This window comes from Molossus molossus, unplaced genomic scaffold (assembly GCF_014108415.1).
Source record: "Molossus molossus isolate mMolMol1 unplaced genomic scaffold, mMolMol1.p scaffold_m16_p_7, whole genome shotgun sequence".
Classification (NCBI taxonomy): domain Eukaryota; kingdom Metazoa; phylum Chordata; class Mammalia; order Chiroptera; family Molossidae; genus Molossus; species Molossus molossus.
Window position 1 is genome coordinate 57603844 of NW_023425401.1, and position 21385 is coordinate 57625228.

The following is a 21385-nucleotide window of genomic DNA, read 5'->3' on the forward strand; positions in this document are numbered from 1 at the left end:
ATTCCTTCCCAGGGCTCTGGGGAGAGGCAGTGGTACATCCCTCGGAGATTCAAGCCCACCCAGGTGGGTCATTGGAAGGCAAACTGAGGCTCATTAATAACCAGCTTCTGCCCCACCCTCATGAAATCCCATTACACTGAGCACCTGAGGGAGTTTTTCATTCAACTGAGAAGCCAAGGCTCTTCAAATAACTGCTACTGATAGCCTCCAGGCAAAAAGCTAGAGGATAACTGTACCATTCCAGGGGTAGCAACTCTAACCAGGAAAGTCAGACTTGACAGTGGTATTTAACGTGGGTCCTCCTTTGCTCATCCAAACCCAGGAGAGGAAGCCACAAACAGCAGAATACCAACACCCACAGGGAAAATTTGGCAGGCTCCAAAGCCCACTGTGATAGCCAAAATGGTGAAACAGAGAAACAAAAGACAAATGAAAGAACAAGAGACCTCTACCGAAAATGAGATAAATGAGGTGCAGTTAAGCAAGTTAACAGAGCTGGAATTCAGAGCCATGATCCTGAGGAAGCCCAACAGCATGAGTAAGGACATAGAGATGTTGAAAATCAACCAACTGGAAATTAAAAACCACCAAGAAAAAAATCAAGAATGACAAATCAGAAATAAAGAGCACATTGGAAGGTCTAAACAGCAGAGCAAAGAAAGCTGAGGACCGTATGAGTGAATTTGAAGACAGGGTAGAAAAAAAAAATCAACCAATCAGAAAACCAAAAGGAAAATATGATTAAAAAACAGGAAGACTGCTTAAGAGAATTGGGGGACAACTGGAAAAGTAATAATATTCACATTATAGGAGTCCCCGAAGAAGAAAATGAGCAAGGGTTAGAGAATATATTTGAAGAAATAGTGACAGAAAACTTCCCTAATTTGGTGAAGGAAGAAGGCATTCAAGTTCAAGAAGCACAGAGAGTCCCAAGTAAGAAGAACCCAAACAGGCCCACACAAAGACACATAGTAATCAAAATGCCAAAAATTAAAGACAAAGAAAAAATCCTAAAGGCAGCAAGAGATAAGCAACAGGTTAGCCACGAAGGAAACCCCATAAGGCTCTCAGCTGACTTCACAACAAAAACATTACAGGCCAGAAGGGAATGGCATGAAGTAATCAAGGTCATGAAAAACAAGGATATGAACCCAGCAAGGCTATCATTTAAAATAGAAGGTCAAAGAAAGACTTTCCCAGACAAAAGGCTAAGAGAATACATTAGCACCAAACCAGCACTGCAAGAAATGTTAAAAGGACTGCTGTAATTAGCAGTTGAAATAGGAAAAAATATATAACCAAACTAAACAAAAATGGCAATAAATAAGTACATATCAATAATCACCTTAAATGTAAATAAACTAAATGCTCCAATAAGAAGACACAGTAACTGACTGGATAAGGAAGCATGACTAATCTATATGTTCTTCATAAGAGACCCACCTCACAGCAAAAGACTCACATAGGTGGAAAGTGAAGGGATGGGAAAAAAATCTTCCAAGAAACGGAAAGGAAAAAAAGCTGGGGTAGCAATACTCATATCTGACAGAGTAAATTTCAAAATGAAGACCATAACTAGAGACAAAGAAGACCACTACATAATATTGAAAGGATCTACTCAACAGGAAGACATAACCTTGATAAACATATATGCACCCAATATAGAGGCACCAAAATATATTAAAAATCTACTGCAGGACTTCAAAGGAGAAAGCAACAGCAATACAATCATAGCAGGGGACTTAAACACCCCACTGACACCACTGCATAGATCTTCTAGACAAAAAATCGGCAAGAAAACAGAGACTCTAAATGAAGCACTAGACCACATGGATTTAATATATATCTACAGAGAATTACACCCCAAAACTTCAGAATTCACATTCTTCTCAAGTGCACATGGGACATTCTCAAAGACCGACCACATGTTAGGACACAAACTAAATCTCTACAAGTTCAAGAAGATTGAAATCATATCAAGCATCCTCTCAGATCACAATGGCATGAAACTAGAAATCAACTGTAACAAGAACATGCAAAGACATTTGGACACATAGAGGCTAAAGAGCATGTTATTAAGCAATACATGGGGTACCAAGGACATCAAGGGAGAAATTAAAAACTTCCTGAAAACCAATGAAAATGAACACACAACAACACAAAATCTATGGGATGCAGCAAAAGCAGTTGAGAGGGAAGTTCATAGCACTACAAGCCTACCTCAAGAAACAAGAAAAATTTCTAATTGACTGTCTAACCTCACAACTTAAAGAATTAGAAAGCAAACAAAAAGACCCCGGAGCAAGCAGAAGGAAGGAAATAGTAAAGATCAGAGCAGAAATAAATGATATAGAGTCCAAAAAAGCAATTCAAAGAATCAATGAAACAAAGAGCTGGTTATTCGAAAAGATAAACAACATTGATGGACCCTTAGCTAGACTCACCAAGAAACAAAGAAAGAGAACCCAAATACACAAAATCAGAAATGAGAGAGGAGAGGTAACAACTGACTCCACAGAAATACCAAAGATGGTTAACAACTACTATGAACAACTATATGGCAATAAATTCGACAATCTAAGCGAAATGGACAAATTTCTAGAAACACACAGTCTCCCAAAACGGAACTGGGAAGAGAAAGAAAACTTGAACAGACCAATAACAACTAAGGAAACTGAAAAGGTAATCAAGACTCTTCCAGCAAACAAAAGCCCAGGCCTGGATGGCTTCACAGGGAAGTTTTACCAAACATTCAAAAAAGAACCAACACCCATTCTCCTCAAACTATTTCAAAAACGTCAAGAAGAAGAAGAAAGATTTCCAAACTCGTTTTATGAGGCCAGCATAATTCTAATTCCAAAACCAGCAAAAGACACTACAAAGAAAGAAAACTACAGGCCAATATCCCTGATGAACATATACGCCAAAATCCTGAACAAAATACTAGCAAATCGGATCCAGCAATACATCAAAACAATTATTCACCATGACCAAGTGGGATTCATCCCTGGGATGCAAGGCTGATAAAACATTGGCAAATCAATAAATGTGATACGACACATAAACAAGATGAAGAATAAAAAGCACACGATCATGTCAATAGACACTGAAAAAGCATTCGACAAAATCGAGCCCACATTTCTGATAAAAAAGCTCAGCAATCTGGGAATATAGAAATCACATTTCGACATAATAAAGGCCATATATGAAAGACTTACAGCCAACATCATACTCTATGGGCAGAAAATAAAAGCATTTCCCTATTATGCTTTTAAAGTACAAAAGGATGTCCACTTTCACCACTCTTATTTAACATAGAACTGGAAGTCTTAGCCACAGCAATCAGACAGAAAGAAAAAATAAAGGGGATCCAAATGGGAAAGGAGGAAGTGAAACTATTTGCAGATGACATGATATTATATATAGAAAACCGTAAAGACTCCATCAAAAATCTACTAGACTTTATAAATGAATTTGGCAAAGTAGCAGGATACAAAATTAACGTCAAGAAATCGACGGCACTCTTATACACCAATGATGAACTCATAGAAAGAGAAACTGAAACAACCAATCCCATTTACCATTGCAGCAAAAAAATTAAGATACCTAGGAATAAACTTAACCAAGGAAACAAAAGACCTGTTCGCTGAAAACTACAGGTCATTCAAAAGAGAAATAGAGGAAGATATAAAAAACTGGAAGCACATATCTTGTTCATGGATTGGAAGAATTAACATCATTAAAATGTCCATACTACCCAAAGCAATATATAGATTCAATGCAATCCCCATCAAAATACCAATGACATATTTTACAGAACTAGAACAAAAGTTCATATGGAACCAAAAAAGACCTCGAATAGCCACAGCAATCTTGAAAAAGAAGAACAAAGTTGATTTCAGGTTATACTACAAAGCGACGGTAACCAAAACAGCCTGGTACTGGCACAAAAACAGGCATATAGACCAGTGGAACAGAACAGAGAACCCAGAAATGGACCCAAGGCAATATGCACAATTAATATCTGACAAAGGTGGCAAGAGCATACAGTGGAGTAAGGAAAGCCTCCTTAATAAATGGATAGTTACATGCAAAAAAATGAAACTAGACCATCAACTTACACCATACACGAGAATAAACTCAAAATGGATAAAAGTCTTAAATGTGACTCATGAATCCATAAAAATCCTAGAAGAAAATGTAGGCAACAAAATTTCAGACATCATACACAGCAGAATTTTCACTGATACATCACCTAAGGCAACAGAAACATAGGAGAAAATGAACACATGGGACTACATCAAACTAAAAAGCTTCTGCACAGCAAAAGAAACAACCATCAAAATGGAAAGGCAACCCACTATATGGGACAACATCATTGCCAATGATACATCAGATAAGGGGTTAATTTCCAATATATATAGAACTCATACAACTCAACAAAAGGAAGACAAAGAACCCAATTAAAAAATGGGCAGAGGAGCTAAATAGACACCTCTCCAAACAGGACATACAAATGGCCAAGAGACATATGAAGAAATGCTCAACATCACTAATCATCGGAGAGATGCAAATTAAAACAACAATGAGGTATCACCTCACACCTGTCAGAATGGCCACCATCAACAAATCATCAAACAAGTGTTGGCGAAGGTGTGGAGACAAGGGGACTCTAGTACACTGCTGGTGGGAATGCAGACTGGTGCCTCCACTATGGAAAACAATATGGTGTTACCTCAAAAAATTAAAAATTGAACTTCCATTTGACCCAGTGATCCCACTTCTCAGGACCACAGGCCGACACTCTAACCGCTGAGCCAAACCGGCCAGGGCGCCAGTGATCCCACTTCTAGGAATATACCCTAAGAAGCCTAAAACACCAATCAGAAAGAATATATGTACCCCCATGTTTATAGCAGCACCATTTACAATAGCTAAGATCTGGAAACAACCCACGTGTCCATCAGTAGACAAATCGATAAGAAAGCTGTGATACATATACACAATGGAGTACTATGCAGCTGTAAGAAAGTAAGATATTTTATCCTTTGAGGCAACATGGAGGGACCTGGCAAGTGTCATCCTAAGCGAAACAAGCCAAACAGAGAAAGACAAGTATCATATGATCTCACTTATTTGTGGAATATAATGAACATAACAGTCTGAGGAATGGGGTAGTCCTAGAGACATGGAAGTGGGGTACAGACTGACAATCCCCAGAGGAGGGGGTGGTGGGGGAGAGATAAACCACAGAACTTATATGCATGTATGCATGAACAATGGACATGGACAACAAAGCTGGGGTCAGGGCGGGGAGGGATGGGGAGCGGGGAATCAGTGGGGGAAAAGGAGAAACGTGTAAGAAAAATAAATTCATTAATTTTAAAAAATACTTTAAAAAATAAAATACAAAAAATAAAAATAAAAATAAATTAAATTGAACAATAAAATGGCAATAAATGCATATCTATCAACAATTAAATCTAAAAAACAAAATAGATGAACAAGCAGAATAGAAACAGACTCATAGATAGGGAGAACGTTTTGACAGTTGCCAGATGGAAGGAAGGTTGAGGGGATGAATGAAAAAGATGAAGGGGCCCCGGGCATTTTGGCTCAGCTGTTAGAGTGTCGGCCTGAGGACCTGAGGCCCAGGTTTGATTCCCACTAAGGGCACGTACCTCAGTTGCAGTTTGTCCCCGGCCCTGGCTGGGGTCGTGTGGGTGGCAGCTACTCGATGTGTCTCTCTCACAATGATGTTTCTCTCTCTCTCTCTCTCTCTCTCTCTCAGCCTCCCTATCTCCCTCCAGCTCCATCTGAAGATAAATGGGAAAAAAAAATGTCCTCAGGTGAGGATAAAAAAAAAAAAAGGTGAAGGGATTAGGAAGTACAAATTGGAATAGTCATTAGGATGTAAAGTACAGCACAGGGAATATAAATAATATTCTAATAACTATGTATGGTGTCTAATAACTATGCAAGATTTATTAGGATGACTTTTTTTTTTTTTTTTTTTATCCTCACCCGAGGACATTTTTGCATTTTTTTGTTCAGACAGAGCGGGAGGGAGAGAGAGGAAGAGAGAGAGAGAGAAACATCGACGTGAAGGGACACATCGAGTGGTTGCCACCCGCACGACCAACCAGGGCCGGGGACAAACTGCAACCAAGGTACGTGCCCTTAGCGGGAACCGAACCCGGGTCTCTCTGTACCGCAGGCCGATGCTCCAACCGCTGAGCCAAACCGGCCAGGGCAGGATGACTATTTAATAAGTTATGTAATGTCTAATCATTCTGGGGTATACATGAAACTAATATAATAATGTATGTCAACTGTAATTGAAAAATAAAAATAACTTAAAAATGGAAACAAGCAATACAGAGAGAGAGAGAGAACCCAGACTGCAGGGACCAGTGGAGGGCCGTGGGATGGCTGGAGGAACTGTTTCCACAAAGGGCGCGCTGAGGTGCAGTGGCACAGGCAGTGCTACGCAGACCCCTGGAGGACAAAGTGGAGATGGAGGAGGCATTTGGGCTGGTCTCTCTCACTACTCTAAGCCACATAATTCTGCTCTGGCTCTGAGCATAGCAGAAATAGCCCCAACAGCTCAGGCACAAGCATTCTCACAGTGGTAACTGGCAGACCCCTCAGAAGCAAGGCGCAGGAAGGAGCATCACACAACAGATTTCATAGGGTGACCTGGCCCTGATTCTGCAGCACCCCCATCTGGGAACATCCAAGTAAAAGGGCAGACTATGCAGGGGGCTGACAGGTGGGGACAAGATCCACTAACATTTAGGATGATTGCAAGTAAGCCCCATGTACACCTAAAAAATGTAAAATTCGGGTTATACCAATAAGCATGTTCAGGAATTTTTCATTCAGAACAGAGACACCATCATTTCAGTTCCTCAGTCTGTTCCATGTCAAGTAGAACACACATCTCTGGTCGCTCTCCTACCTCCCTGATTGCTATGTCTGTTTCTTTCAACTTGTTCTTTCTCCTCTTGTATTCCATTACATTTATCAAAGGCTGGTCACTGAACAGCCTCTCTGCATCTCTTTTATTCACTTAACAAGCCTTAAATGATTTGTTTTCTATCAAATCTATAATACTTGTCTAACATTTAGGAAGAGTCCACAAGACCTCACTTCTGACGGAACTGCACAGTTGAGGAGTCCCAATGACCATCATCACTGCTGACCACCAATTACAAGTTTGGGGGTTCCAAATACCATGCCCAGTTTCAGTCATTAATGATCTGTGAGAACTCAATGAAGACTGTTATACTCGTGGTTACAGTTTAGTATAGCATAAGGACTACAGATTAAAATTAGTCAAGAGAAGAGATGCATGGGACAGAGGTTAGGAGGGTCCTGAATGCAGAGTATACAGTGTCCTTTTCCAGCTGCGCTCAGGACAGCATCAATTTCTCTAGGTAACGATATGTGACAATGCATAGAGTACTGCCAACCACAGACGCTCACCCCAGCCTTGTAGTCCAGAATTTTTATTAGGGCTCCGTTATGTAAACATGGTTGACTGGCAGTGTGGCTAACCTCAGTCTCCAAAAGCCCCTACCACAAAACACATTATTAGACTATCTGGCATGGTGCCCCTGGGTAAAAAAGACACTTAAAAGGCAAGACATGCCTGGCTGGTGTGGCTCAGTGGACTGAGAACCATCCCAAGGACTGAGAGGTCCTAGCTTGATTCTTGGTAAGGGCACATGCCCAGGTTTCAGGCTCGATCCTCAGTAGGGGGTGTGCAGGAGGCAGCCAACTGATGTTTCTCTCGCATATCAATGTTTCGCTCTCCCTTCCTCTCTCTCTAAAAAAAAAAAAAATGAAAAGACTTAAAAAAATTTTTTTTAAAGCAGGACATTTCAAGGACTTAGAGATTACTACCAACAAGGTTATTTAGACAAAGTCTAGAACTCCTTTTGAGCAATTTAAAATTCTTTACTATACCATTTGCTTGCCCTCCCTTCGGAGATCCAGATTCATATTTCTAACTGCCTTTTTCATATCTTTACCATTTTCATTAAACTCAAATAAAATCAAACTCATCAAAATTTCCCCTAGACCAATTGTGATTTCATTGTTCCTGTTAATAGTGCCAAATCTATTTCTTTCCAATAAGGAATTGAGGCAGTTAATACAACCACAGTACCAGATACAAAATTAGAAGGAAATTGGGGCAAAGGAAAAGTAGCCCAGAAAAAATAAAGTAGAACAATGGTGTGGTGAAGTTAGGACACAGAATGCAATGCTGTAAGTTACTGTTCACTTGTTAGAAGTGGGTTGCACATATGGCTCTGAGCTTTTTAGTAGCCAGACAATATCCAAAACAAAGAAGAAATGACAAGCAGTTTCACAATTCAGAGCCTATTTTTAAAAAATTAAATAAATTTTTAAAAAAGATGCACAGAAGACATCACTACTCTTCTTCCAGTCACCCCAAGACTTCAGTTTTGCACTGTTGCCCTTTATATTCAATCCTTTGTCAAATGATAAAGATGTTGCCTCTGGGACACTATTTGTTTACACACACACAATCTTCTCTCGAACTCCAGTCATTCAAGATTCACAAATTAATCTTCTTTAAATATATCACTTCCCTGTTCAAAACCTACACTAGTTCCTCACTGCTAAGTTTTTCTTTTTCAGTAAAAGGTGAAATATTTATGTGATCTGAAGAGAAACCAGAGTATAAGCTTTTCTTTTAAAAATATTTCTTTTTCTCCTATTTACAAAGAAATATGTGCTCCACACAGAAAACAGAGAAATAAGACAGACAGATGAAAGCACACACACTACAGAAATCCTATAATCTAGATGTAACTAGCAATTTATTGTTTATTGACATTTATATAGTGCTTTATATATATTTTTTAATTTATCTTTATTGTTAAAATTATTACAGATGTCTCTCTTATTTCACCCCCCCAATGAACCCCTCCCACCCCTCCCATGCCTTCACCGCACTATTGTCTGTGTCCACTGGTTATATGTATATGCATATAAGTTCGGTGGTTAATTTCTTTCTTCCCGTCTCCCCCATTTCCTCTTATATTTTTTATTGAATTTAGAGAAAGAGAGAGAAAAAGACAGAGAGAAAAATATTGATATGAAAGAGAAACACTGATAACTGCCTCCTGCACACCCCCAACTGAGAATCAAGCCCAAAACCGGGCACGTGCCCTGACCGGAAATTCAACTTGCATTTCAGTACGTGGGATGGATTCCAACCATCCGAGCAACACAGACCAGGACTAGCTACTGAAATTTTTAAAATTGCAGTAAAATTTACATATAATGAAAGCCAAATATCTTATGTATACAATTCCGATATTTGACAAACATATATGCCCTAATCAATAGTAAAAAGTATTCCTCCAGAACCTCACAAAGTTTCCTATGTTCTCTCCCTGTAATGTTCGTTCAGCTATATGTATTGCAAGTGTTTTCTCCTAGTCTGAAGTGGTCTTTTCGTTTTAAGAAATGTCTTTTAAGTGCTTTTTGTCACCAACATTGATAAAGTGGTAATTTCTAATACATATATAAATATAATTATTTGATAAAAATTTTAGAAATTAATTAAATACCATAAACTCTAAGAGTATATAATTGTTCCTCTCAAGGTAAAGTTGATTTAATATTCATAAACAGAAAATGCAGTCAAAAAAGTCTTCTAATTAGCAAAAGATTTTTATTTTGATAAAATCCAATCTATTAATATTCTTATTTTACAGTTAATACTTCTAATATACTCGCTAAGAAATCTTTTCTTTCTCCAAGGTTGTGAAGATATTATGTTCTCCTACTTTTTTCTTTTCATAAGCTTTATGCTTTTAGCTTTATATTTAAATCTATGACCCATTACAACCTGATAAAAACATCTTTTAAAAATCTACACATTTATGGTAAGACTAGAAACAAGACAAGGATGCCTACTCTCATCACTTCTTTTCAATCTTGTGCACAGAGCAACGAAGCAAGAAAGAAAAATAAAATTCATGAAGAATAGAAAGACTATTTGTACTAAAATAATAAATGATGCATGTACATAAAATCCAAAGAAATTTATGCAAACATGAACTACTGTTTTCCTTAAAGTATGTTTTTAAAAATGTACTAAGTGCCTTGGCCAGTTTGGCTCAGCAGTTAGAGCGTCGGCCTGCAGTCCGGAGAAACCTGGGTTCGGTTTCCACTAAGGGCACGTACCTCAGTTGCAGTTTGTCCCCGGCTCTGGTTGGGTCGTGTGGGTGGCAGCCACTCAATGTGTCCCTTTCACATTGATGTTTCTCTCTCTCTCTCTCCCCCTCCCACTCTATCTGAACAAAAAATATCGAAAAATGTCCTCGGGTAAGGATAAATTAATAAATCAATAAATATACTAAGTGATGTCTTAATATACTTCATAAATTTCTTACCTTCATATGTCTTCTTACATGACATTCCCAAACTATTCTTTAACTGATCGACCATCAGCTTTTAGCTAGCCCATTTGTTAAGTAAAACAAAAACACTGAGAGCTTCCCAGAGACCCCCTTTCCCTGCCTCCAGGATTTAGCCAGATTCCAATTATTCTGAACTGGCAAGGCCCCTTTTAATTTTCTACGAAGTCTTTTCTTTTACCTCTGACCAAATACAACCTCATTCCTTTGAAGCCCTCGCAAATTTTCCCTTTTTTATTCTCACAGTTAATTAACCACACAGTAGAGCTAAAAAGGAGTATTTGAGTAATTTCTTAATCTAGTCTATTCATTGATTCAACATTCAAGAGGCCCCAGATTGTTCTATCTAGGTGCTAGAGTGGGAAAACCTCTGCCACTAAGTAGTTCATACCCTAGGAAAGGAACTCCTAGAAGTGAGGGCTGTTTCTCATTTACCTTTCTATTCCTTTGGTAAATTCCAAGGTTTTATACAAAGCAAAGCCTCAGAGTTCAACTGTCATGCTAACTAAAGCTAATGGATCAATACCCTAGTGAGCAACAATTCCCAGCACCCACAGGTGTCAGTCTCCTCAGTCTCCATGAAAGTATTACTTTGTTCCTATAAACAGTCTCTTTTTAAGGCTTCAAGAAAAACAAATGAAGCCAATCAATTTTAAAAACACATGCAACATGATGAATTAAGTATGTGTACAATGTTAATGGTTTTAAGGAAAAGAATTAAGACTGAATAAAGGTTATGTTTCATATAAAAAGGAACAGACACTAAAGACTCCATAAACATTTAACCTGCATGACACGCTGCTAAGGCAACCCTGTATAAGGTTTATTATTCTCTTTCTCCAAAAAAAAAAGTAGCCCAGCAAGTGTAACTCAGTGGATTGAACATCCTCCCATGGACTGAGGTCCCAGTTCAATTCCCGGTCAGGACACATGCCCAGGTTGCAGGCTCAATCCCCAGTGGGGGAGCATGCGAGAGGCAACCAATCGATGTTTCTCTCTCACATCAATGTTTCTATCTCTCTCTCCCCCTTCCTCTGTCTCTAAAAAAAAAAAAAAAAAATCAATAAAAATGTATTTTTTAAAAATAAAATAAACTTGCCTTGGCTAGTTTGGTTCAGCCGTTAGAGCATTGGCCTGCGGTCCAGAGCGACCCAGGTTCAGTTCCCGCTAAGGGCACGTACCTTGGTTGCAGTTTGTCCCCAGCCATGGTTGGGTCATGTGGGTGGCAGCCACTTGATGTGTCCCTTTCACATCAATGTCTCCCCCCACCCCCTTTCATCCACTCTATCTGAACAAAAAACTGGAAAAATGTCCTCAGGTGAGAATAAAAAATAATAATAATAAAAAATAAAATAAACTTAAAAAGTAGAAACTATAAAACAGTAACACATCATAGATTCTGGAGACAAGGCCAATGAGAACTTATAACCACCAACATTACATTTTGAGTTATTAAAATTCAGCCAGTGTGCGAACATTTATACTGCTTATCCTGTTTTGAAGAAGATATTCCTAAATTTTGAAAGTAAACTGTAGTCCACTTAAACATGTGTAAGAGTTAAGAAATCTGGAACATTGTGGATGAGTTTAAGGCAGACACAAAGGATCTGTATTCTGATCTGTGTCCTGCATGGCATATCAATCGCCTCACCTGACATGCCTTCTCAGATCCACAGGTAGCATCAGCGCTGCCGATCCCTCAGGCAGCTTACCACTAGAGACAATTCTTTCATCCAGTGAAAAATACTTATTGTGCTGTGGATAGTTCAAATGCAGAGGGGTTAACAAAATACACAGCCCATGACCATGGGGAGTCTCTCAGACTGAAGAAAAGATCACAAATGAACACAAAAATAAATATATAACTATACATCATGATGACTGCTGGGGACAGGTGCTATGGTAGATACTACTGTGAATGATAAATAGAGAGGTCTAATTAAGATGCGATTAGGATTAAAAGAATAACTTTTTAAGGAAATGACACATGCTTTAGTACCAAGTCAGACCACAAATGTGTTGAAATTGATGTCTCCAGAAATAATACAAATTATGAAACTATACAAGGTGCAAATGATCTATGAATGACACAGAAGAGCCACAAAACAGGGCCTCTGAGAAGCCAGTCAGTGCAGGCAGCTATACCAAAGCAATGCTCCTATTACCACCATTTACTGGATCATTTAGCATATAAGTGCTGAGGGTGCTGGAAAAATTTTGGAACATATGGTAGTTCAAAGTAATAATTTCCCTTACAAACTGAATCAATCACTCAGTAAGAAGTAAAGAGTCACTTCTCTGGAGTTTTAGAAGAAATTGTACATGCCTTAGATGAGCTGGCCTTAGCGTCAATGTGCAGAAAATACCACCTAATGAACTTGTTAAATATTTAGAGTCTGGATCCTACCCCAGGGATTCCAAGTCAGGATTTAAGGCACAGCCAAAGAACATGTACCAGCAACCCAGTGGTCCTGATGCAGAGGGTACAAGGTCATACTCTGAAAACCCACAGTCCACTAAAATTTCTCCACAGGAGGTTTTGCCCTGACGAAGAGGCAAACTCAAACTCATGAGGGAGCACATATTACACAAGAACCTCCTGGAAGTGTTTGTTTACAGGCTGACCCAGTACCTGAGCCTTGTTATCCTCTGGGCTTGGAAGCAGAAGTCTGAATAAACTGCAAGCCCGCTACTACAGTTCCTCCCCCAGACAACTGACCAGAGGTGACATGGGTATCAGACAGGAAGAGGAAACAGCAGTGCCAACAGCACTCTCTGCAGAGGCTCGGGAAACCCACTACAAGCAAGGCAGTTAGATCACTAAGGGGACCAGCATGAACGAGCGCAGCATCAAAGTACAGATAGAAACACAGCTGAGAGGAGAATGATGGAATAAAGACAGGGCAGAAGAAAACAAAATTCATATTTCTTAAAAATCTATGTGTCAGGTAGTATGCCATAAACTTCACATACTTGTCTCATTTTACTCTACATAAAATCTTAGGTGGTAAAGATGTTATGATATATTGCATTAAAGAGATACTATATCATAGCTAAAGAAACTAAAGCCTAGGGAGTAAGGAACTCATCCACGGATACAGAGTTGGGGAGCCAGGTTTTGCATCCAGGTCTCTCTGACGCCCCAAATCCATAGCTCCCCTGGATTCAGAGGGAGAGTAAAAAGAAGATGGGCAGGAACTAGTTGGCTATGAAAGAAGAGTTCTACTCTAAAGGTAAGTAGAAGGAGCAACAAACAATCTTTAGGAATATTAGAGCTTTAAATGATGGCCTTTTTATCCAGATGTCTGAGGTTTCACAAGTTTAAATGGGAAAAGACTTGAACAGGTAAATAGGTAATACGTTAAGATGCAATTAGGCTGGTCAATGATTCAGAATGGCAGTGCCCCAAATGCTTTCTGCAGCTATTAAAGGGGCTGGGATTCCACACTCTGCCCCAATGTACCTATATTTCCCATCATAAACAAATATTTCTTTTGTAAAGAGAGAAAATATGTGGTATTTCGTTGTTGTTTACTTTGGAAGTACTGATAAGTGGCTGGTGGGGCAAAGGTTCTCCAGAAATGAAGTCAAAGAAAACAAGGGGATCAGTGAAGTGACAGACAAGACACCTCAAGAGACAAGTAAAACATATCCCTAAGCTATGAAAGTCATCCTGCTCTTCCCCCTTCCTGAACAATTCGGTCCACAGCCATTAGATAGGGCCAAGCAACAAAGGATGTCTGAGCACAGCTTGGTGAGGAGGACAGGCGAGAGATGCCCAAAATGGCGGTGACAGCAACAAGTGAATCATTACATTCAAGGAAATTAATAAAATCAGTAAATATAATCAGGATAATGAGAGCCTGGTCACTTACTGTCAAAAAAAGAAACTACAAATACAGAAAGGGAGAACACTGTGCTGAATCTTCTGGTATTAGAGTAGAATTAGAGATAACAGATTAAGCTCATGGATTTTAATATGTACATAAATAAAAATAAATATAGAGAAACACATATAAACATAAAGGAAGTTCTGTTTGTGTGTGTGTGTCTCTCTCTCTCTCTCTCTCTCTCTCTCTCTCTCTCTCTCTCCCCTCTCCCCACCCCCCTCTGGCTCTGAGAGACCTAGACACAATGATACCCCAATAGTAATAATCAAATGTAATGCCCAGATCTTGCTTTCTAAATACGATTCTCCACTAAAAGGGGTTCTTTGTGGAAAGAGCCAATTCCAGGGCTGGAGCTGGGAAAATTCAAGACTATACTTGAAAGTAAGAAAGTGCTCAAAGAATGATAGGGACATTTTAAAAAGACATAAACCAACTTGAAGGGGCTCCTAATGACCAAATTTGGGGTAATTCAAGCATCCAAACAAATAGGGAAAATAACTGAACATAACTCACTGAATAAAAGGGAAGCTCATGAATAAGGCCATCTGAGATCGACAGAAAGACAGACAGATGGACAAGAGAGACCAATAGAATAGAGGGAGAGAAAGAAGAGGAAGAACAAAGTAAATCTGTTGATGAAAGGATATTTACATAGTCTCAGAGGAACTATTAACTACCAAGAAAATATTTATTAATTAGTAGGGGAAAAGAGTAACATTAGGGTGGAGATATCAGGCAGACACCATTTTAAACAAGCAACTGACATCAACTGTAATGGTATAAGTCAAAACCAAGCACTACCTGAAAGGTTCTTTTTTTTTTCATTTTTTTATTGTGATAACCATATTTCACTATCAATGCATAGTTCTTCATTTACACACTGACTTGATGGAGTGGATTATTTTCTATATGTCGTTTATCTAGTTTGTAGCTTACAAGTTAAATTTTGTGTTATTTTTTTCTAAATTTTACTTTGCCATTAAAGACATAACTATAATGTCAAATTTATTCAAGACATCAGTCTTATCAGCAAAGCCTCTTATTAAGCCACATTCTTGCAGAAAGCAAACTGCAACACAAACAATCAAGAACTAAATATGGGAATTTAGCAATAGTGATACAAACTCAAAATTGACGATAATTTACTATTTATGGTTATAGATTTCTGGACTCATAGTGAATCTGATAATTTTCTAAACAGACCAAATAAAATCATGCAAACAGTTTTCCTTTTTGAAAATGAAGAGAGTTGACACAAAGTACAGCTACTGTGTAAAATGTGCTCTATTCTGGAAATCAATGGCCACCGTTGTTTTGCTCAGCGGCTCTCTCATCCAGTTCTAGTTTGTTAGGACTTGTACTTATGTGTTTGGTGGAGGGCCTCCCATTCGCAAGTTCCGTGGAGGGTCCCCCTGGTAGCAAAGTCCCTCATTTTCAGATAGCTAATTCTAAGTCGAATTGTGGACATCTTGTCGAGCTGGCTTGTGATGGCTGCAGGAAGAGGCAACAACTTGGCCAATTCATAGAACTCAGTTTTCTGCTCCCTGGTGGGAACGAGCAGCATCTTGGGATTTCCCCTTTCTCAATGCTTGTAAAAGTTAAAAGGAAAGCCTCACCATGGCCTGGATTCCTTGAAAAGGTTTTGTTTAAATATTCCAAATTGAGAAACATTATACAAAACTGGCCTACAATGTTCAAAAATGTCACTCATGCAGTTAGCAAAAGAATGAGGAACTGATTAAAGAAACAACAACAAAATGTAACGTAATATTCTCCAAAAGTTCAGTTTCATATAAAGAAGAATACTGGGCAACTGGCAAAACCTAAACAGAGTCTGAAGATTAAATGGTAGAAATATATCAACACTGCCCTGGCCGGTTTGGTTCAGTGATTAGAGCGTCAGCCCACAGACCAAAGAGTTATGGGTTCAATTCCAGTCAAGTGCACATACCTCAGTTGTGGTTCGGTCCCCGGCCCTGGTCAGGGTCATGCGGGAGGCAACCAATCGATTAGTCTCTCTCACATTGATGTTTCTCCCCCCCAAACACATTCTATCTAAAGACAAATGGAAAAATATCCTTGGGTAAGGATTAAAGAAGAAATAAATTAATTTTCTGAACTTGATGGTTGTATTATGATTACATAGGAGAATGTACTTGATTGCAGGCAAAATATACTCAAGTACTCGGGAGTGATAAAGCATCATGTTGGTAACTAAAACTCAACAGGTTTCAGGGGGAAAGGTACCTATTCTATTGGGCGGGGGGCGGGGTCCCCCATCGAGGGAAGGGGTAGACGGCCACAGTTCTTAACCCAGACATTCTCAATTCCACAGACTCTTTGGATGCATTTATGTCAGTTATCTTAGACAAACTATTATGGTCTATACCACAAAATTCAGAGAATGGCATCTGCTGCCTGTAATGTTAATTAGAGGCACAAGTTATTTACAAAATTAGGGATACAAGTGAGAGAGACAGTGTAAGAAGAGAATGCTACCATCTCTAACATGCCTTACTGAAGCCGACTTTAATCATCTTAAGATGTGACTATTACCTAGAGTCAGCCTGACTGTGGAATCCTACACAGTATAGCTTTGTATTTCTATGTGGAGTATCCACAGGCCTGGTCCACACAGGCGGTAAAGCGATGGGAGTACTGGTTACGTCTCCTAACCCATCTCCTGCCAGGTGTGAAGCAAACAGCTCTCACTCCAACATGGTGAAGAATATGTGCTTAAGAAAGCAGTTCCTACAAGCCACCCTAATACTATGTAATAATGCTTTGTATAAGCAGCAAAATCAGAAAAAGAAATAGAGGAAGATATAAAAAAGTGGAAGCACATACCTTGTTCATGGATTGGAAGAATTAACATCATTAAAATGTCCATATTACCCAAAGCAATCTATAGAGTCAATGCAATCCCCATCAAAATACCAACGACATATTTCATAGAACTAGAACAAATACTTCAAAAGTTCATATGGAAACGAAAAAGACCCCAAATAGCCACAGCAATCTTGAAAAAGAAGGACAAAGTAGGTGGGATCACAATACCAGGTATCAGATTATACTACAAAGCTACGGTAATCAAAACAGCCCAGTCCTAACACAAGAACAGGCATATAGACCAGTGGAACAGAATAGAGAACCCAGAAATGGACCCAAGGCAATATGCTCAATTAATATTTGACAAAGATAGCGAGAGCATACAGTAAAGACAGCCTCTTTAATAAATGGATAGTTACATGCAAAAAAATAAAATTAGACCATCAACTTACACCATACACGAGAATAAACTCAAAATGGATAAAAGACTTAAATGTGACTCATGAATCCATAAAAATCCTAGAAGAAAATGTAGGCAACAAAATTTCAGACATCATACGCAGCATAATTTTCACTGATACATCACCTAAGGCAACAGAAACACAGGAGAAAATGAACACATGGGACTACATCAAACTAAAAAGCTTCTGCACAGCAAAAGATCATCAAAATGGAAAGGCAACCCACTGTATGGGAGAACATCACTGCCAATGATACATCAGATAAGGGGTTAATTTCCAATATATATAGAGTGCTCATACAACTCAACAAAAGGAAGACAAAGAACCCAATTAAAAAATGGGCAGAGGAGCTGAATAGACACCTCTCCAAACAGGACATACAAATGGCCAAGAGACATATGAAGAAATGCTCAACATCACTAATCATCAGAGAGATGCAAATTAAAACAACAATGAGGTATCACCTCACACCTGTCAGAGTGGCCGCCATCAACAAATCATCAAACAACAAGTGTTGGCGAGGGTGTGGAGAAAAGGGGACTCTAATACACTTCTGGTGGGAATGCAGACTGGTGCAGCCACTATGGAAAACAATATGGTGTTACCTCAAAAAATTAAAAATTGAACTTCCATTTGACCCAGTGATCCCACTTCTAGGAATATACCCTAAGAAGCCTGAAACACCAATCAGAAAGGATATATGTACCCCCATGTTCATAGCAGCACTATTTACAATAGCTAAGATCTGGAAACAGCCCAAGTGTCCATCAGTAGATGAATGGATAAAAAAGTTGTGATACATATACACAATGGAGTACTATGCAGCTGTAAGAAACAAAGATCTCTTATCCTTTGTGACGACAGAGAGAGACCTGAAAAGTATTATCCTAAGTGAAATAAGCCAAGCAGAAAAAGACAAATACCACGTGATCTCACTTATATATGGAATATAATGAACATAACAGTCTGAGGAATAGGGTAGACCCAGAAATATGGAAGTAGGGTACAGACTGACAACTCTCAGAAGAGGGGGTGGTGTAGGGTGGGAAGAGATAAACCACAGAACTTATGTGCATGTATGCATAACCAATGGACATGGACAACAAAGCTGGGGACGGGGCGGGGGGGATGGGGGGGAGGAGGATGTCAATGGGGTAAAAAAGGAGAAACATCTGTAACAAAAATAAAATTAAAATAAACAAATAAATAAATAAATAAATAAATGAAAATAGAAAAAGAAAAAGGTAAATATGTTATAAAAATCAATAATGAAATAAATTCTAAAAACCAAAGTTCTTTAAAAAAAAGAAGCAGCAGCAAGTCCATGACATGATGTACCTGCATTTTGTGCTTAGAACTTTGCATTGGAAAAGTGTTTTTAATTTTCCATGTGAATTAAAAGAAGATAATTTCATCAGTGAAAAAGAAGCAGCAAAATCAAATAACAATTGTCCAGTATCTCCTTTTTAAACAACTTCATTTCTGAACGAAGAAATGCAAATTAATAGGGAAGATGGAAAACATCTTTTCACTTTTCCAAACTGTCTCTGTACCTTCTTTTCCATATTAGATGGCACAGCCCTTTAGAGTCATAGTTACTACTCATACAAATGGCATAGTTACTACTCATACAAAACCCTTTTTCTAAAGAAAACATTGATCCCATGTGTAGAAACCCACACCTATGGAACAATGAGGTTAGAGTGGAAGATTAGTTCTTCAACTCTCAAAGCAGAACAGTAACATTCTCTCCCTCTTTAAAAGGCAATTAAAAAGTACACTGTTCCTCCTTAACTAACACATAAATGGCCTGGGATCACTAAATACATTCATACTAAGCTATTATAGAGCCAAAGATTCATTAGTGGTTTATGGCCTGAATGTCTGTGACTTCTGCCATCTATTCTCACACTGTACAGAATCTGCCTTATATTGTCCTTAATATGTAGTAAATAAATGTCTCATCAACTGTTTAGAAGCTCAGAATTCCAGACAGCAATAATTTCCTATTAGAGGGAATGAAAGTCCAAGAGGCAGCCCAATGGTCACAGCCACTTCCTTCCTCCTCATTCTCGGAGTCTCATCTACACAAAGTACGGAGTCTGGATCACACTGTTGTTCTCAACTTTCACGACACGACATATTTGCCTTTTAGGAGTTTAACTATATGCTCTTGATCTTTACAAATCCTCAATACAAGAGCACTCCACCAGAGTATTTTCTGTGTATTCTGTGAAATCATAGCTGAAAACATAACCCACTATGTCACAAAATGACAGAACCCACAGAGTGTCATTTTCGTTGAGTACAATGCCAGGAAAAAGTCTGTCTCTATAAACAAATGGGCAGGTTTTCTTTCCACAGACAATAAATATTATGTAATTCAATGAAATACAGACAAAGGAGCAGTCCTTGTTAGTCTTAGCAGTAAGAAAAGTTAAAGCCAAATGCAATGAACAACAATTATACTGGCTCCCCTCAGGAGCCTGGTAACTTCTACTTGTATTTCTTCATGGATGGGTATTACGCCTTTATCTTTAACTGTCCTGCTTTATGCTATCTTTAATTCTATCAGCATATTTCAATACTCTTAAAAGTACCCAGAATATGTATGTCCATATTAAGTATATTTTCTATCTCTTACAATTTTCCTTCTGATATTGCTTACATGTATCATTCTATATCTAATGATCTAAGAATTAAAGCAATAATGACACCAAGAGGCTAATTTAATAGAGACCAAGGAATCTCCATCATTACTTCCCTTATCAATTCCCCAAATTTTCGGGATGGCTCAGTGGGGAAGGCAAAGCCCAGTACCTTTGCAGTAGTCTGCGGGGTCCTCCTGCTCCTCATCGTCTGAACCCAGGATCTCCTCCTCTGGCTCCGGGGGCGTGGGGTCTGGTAGAGGTGGCGGAGGTGGCGGAGGTGGTGGTGGAGGAACTAAGGGAGCTTTCTGTTGAGGCTCTGGCCTGAAACAGCAGAAGGAAAGTTCTTTCTTACTCAGAAGTAAATCTTGCATTATGGATACACTTGAGAGTTTCTTAATATGGAAAAAAAAAACAGAACTTGTCATACACTGAGAAGAAATGCTGAGTAATGTCACTTCATCCATTTTAACTGAATTCAAGTAATATATCAACGTACAGGCCAGGAGGGAAAAACTACCTTTACTAGCCAAGGAATATTTCTACAGGCACACGTTCACCCAGAGCTGTAATATATTTTAAGTGGAGACAATATTATAAAATTTAAGTGAAATAAAAGAGTACCTCTTCATGATTTACAAACACATCCCACAGGGATTATAAAAAGACATATGAAAGCAGCCCTGAACTTAAAAGGGGGTTTATTCTCCATTATTTTAAAATCAGAATTTCTTTTCCCACAGAGATAGTAGGAATGTGGTTAGGTATCCTGGGTACCTCATAAATGCTGACTAAAATAAATGGTAGCTGATTTATGGTTATTTTCATTAAGGAATTCAGTTATCTATCAATCATGTTTATCAAGAACACTGTCCCAAACTGGAAATTAAAGAAAACACCCACTATCAGTAAAATACAAATACAGTCCATATACTAAAGCAAGGTTTACAATGGTCATTTCTAACTGTCACAAGCTAAATGATGTTTAGTATACGCTTTTACAAAGAAAGAAAAACCTGTAAGACACACACACACACACACACACACACACACACACCAAGCTTGAGAGGTTACAACTGTAAACCTTCTTTCAGATA

The 21385-nt window shown here is 38.7% G+C and overlaps 1 protein-coding gene across 6 annotated transcripts in view; it reads right to left on the minus strand.

The window, feature by feature from the left end:
* SRPK2 (SRSF protein kinase 2) overlaps nucleotides 1-21385 on the minus strand; it is a 172236-nt gene that overhangs the window by 81823 nt on the left and 69028 nt on the right. For 5 of the 6 annotated variants that reach the window (XR_004957412.1, XM_036247617.1, XM_036247613.1 and 2 more), the window contains one exon: nucleotides 20461-20612. Coding sequence is in view for 4 of the 6 variants with exons in the window: in XM_036247617.1 (XP_036103510.1) it covers nucleotides 20461-20612 (152 nt within the window). In the remaining 2 variants the exon portion in view is untranslated. Of the gene's footprint in view, nucleotides 1-10436; nucleotides 10512-20460; nucleotides 20613-21385 lie in introns of those variants that run through there. The other variant, XM_036247615.1, reaches the window with a different exon arrangement.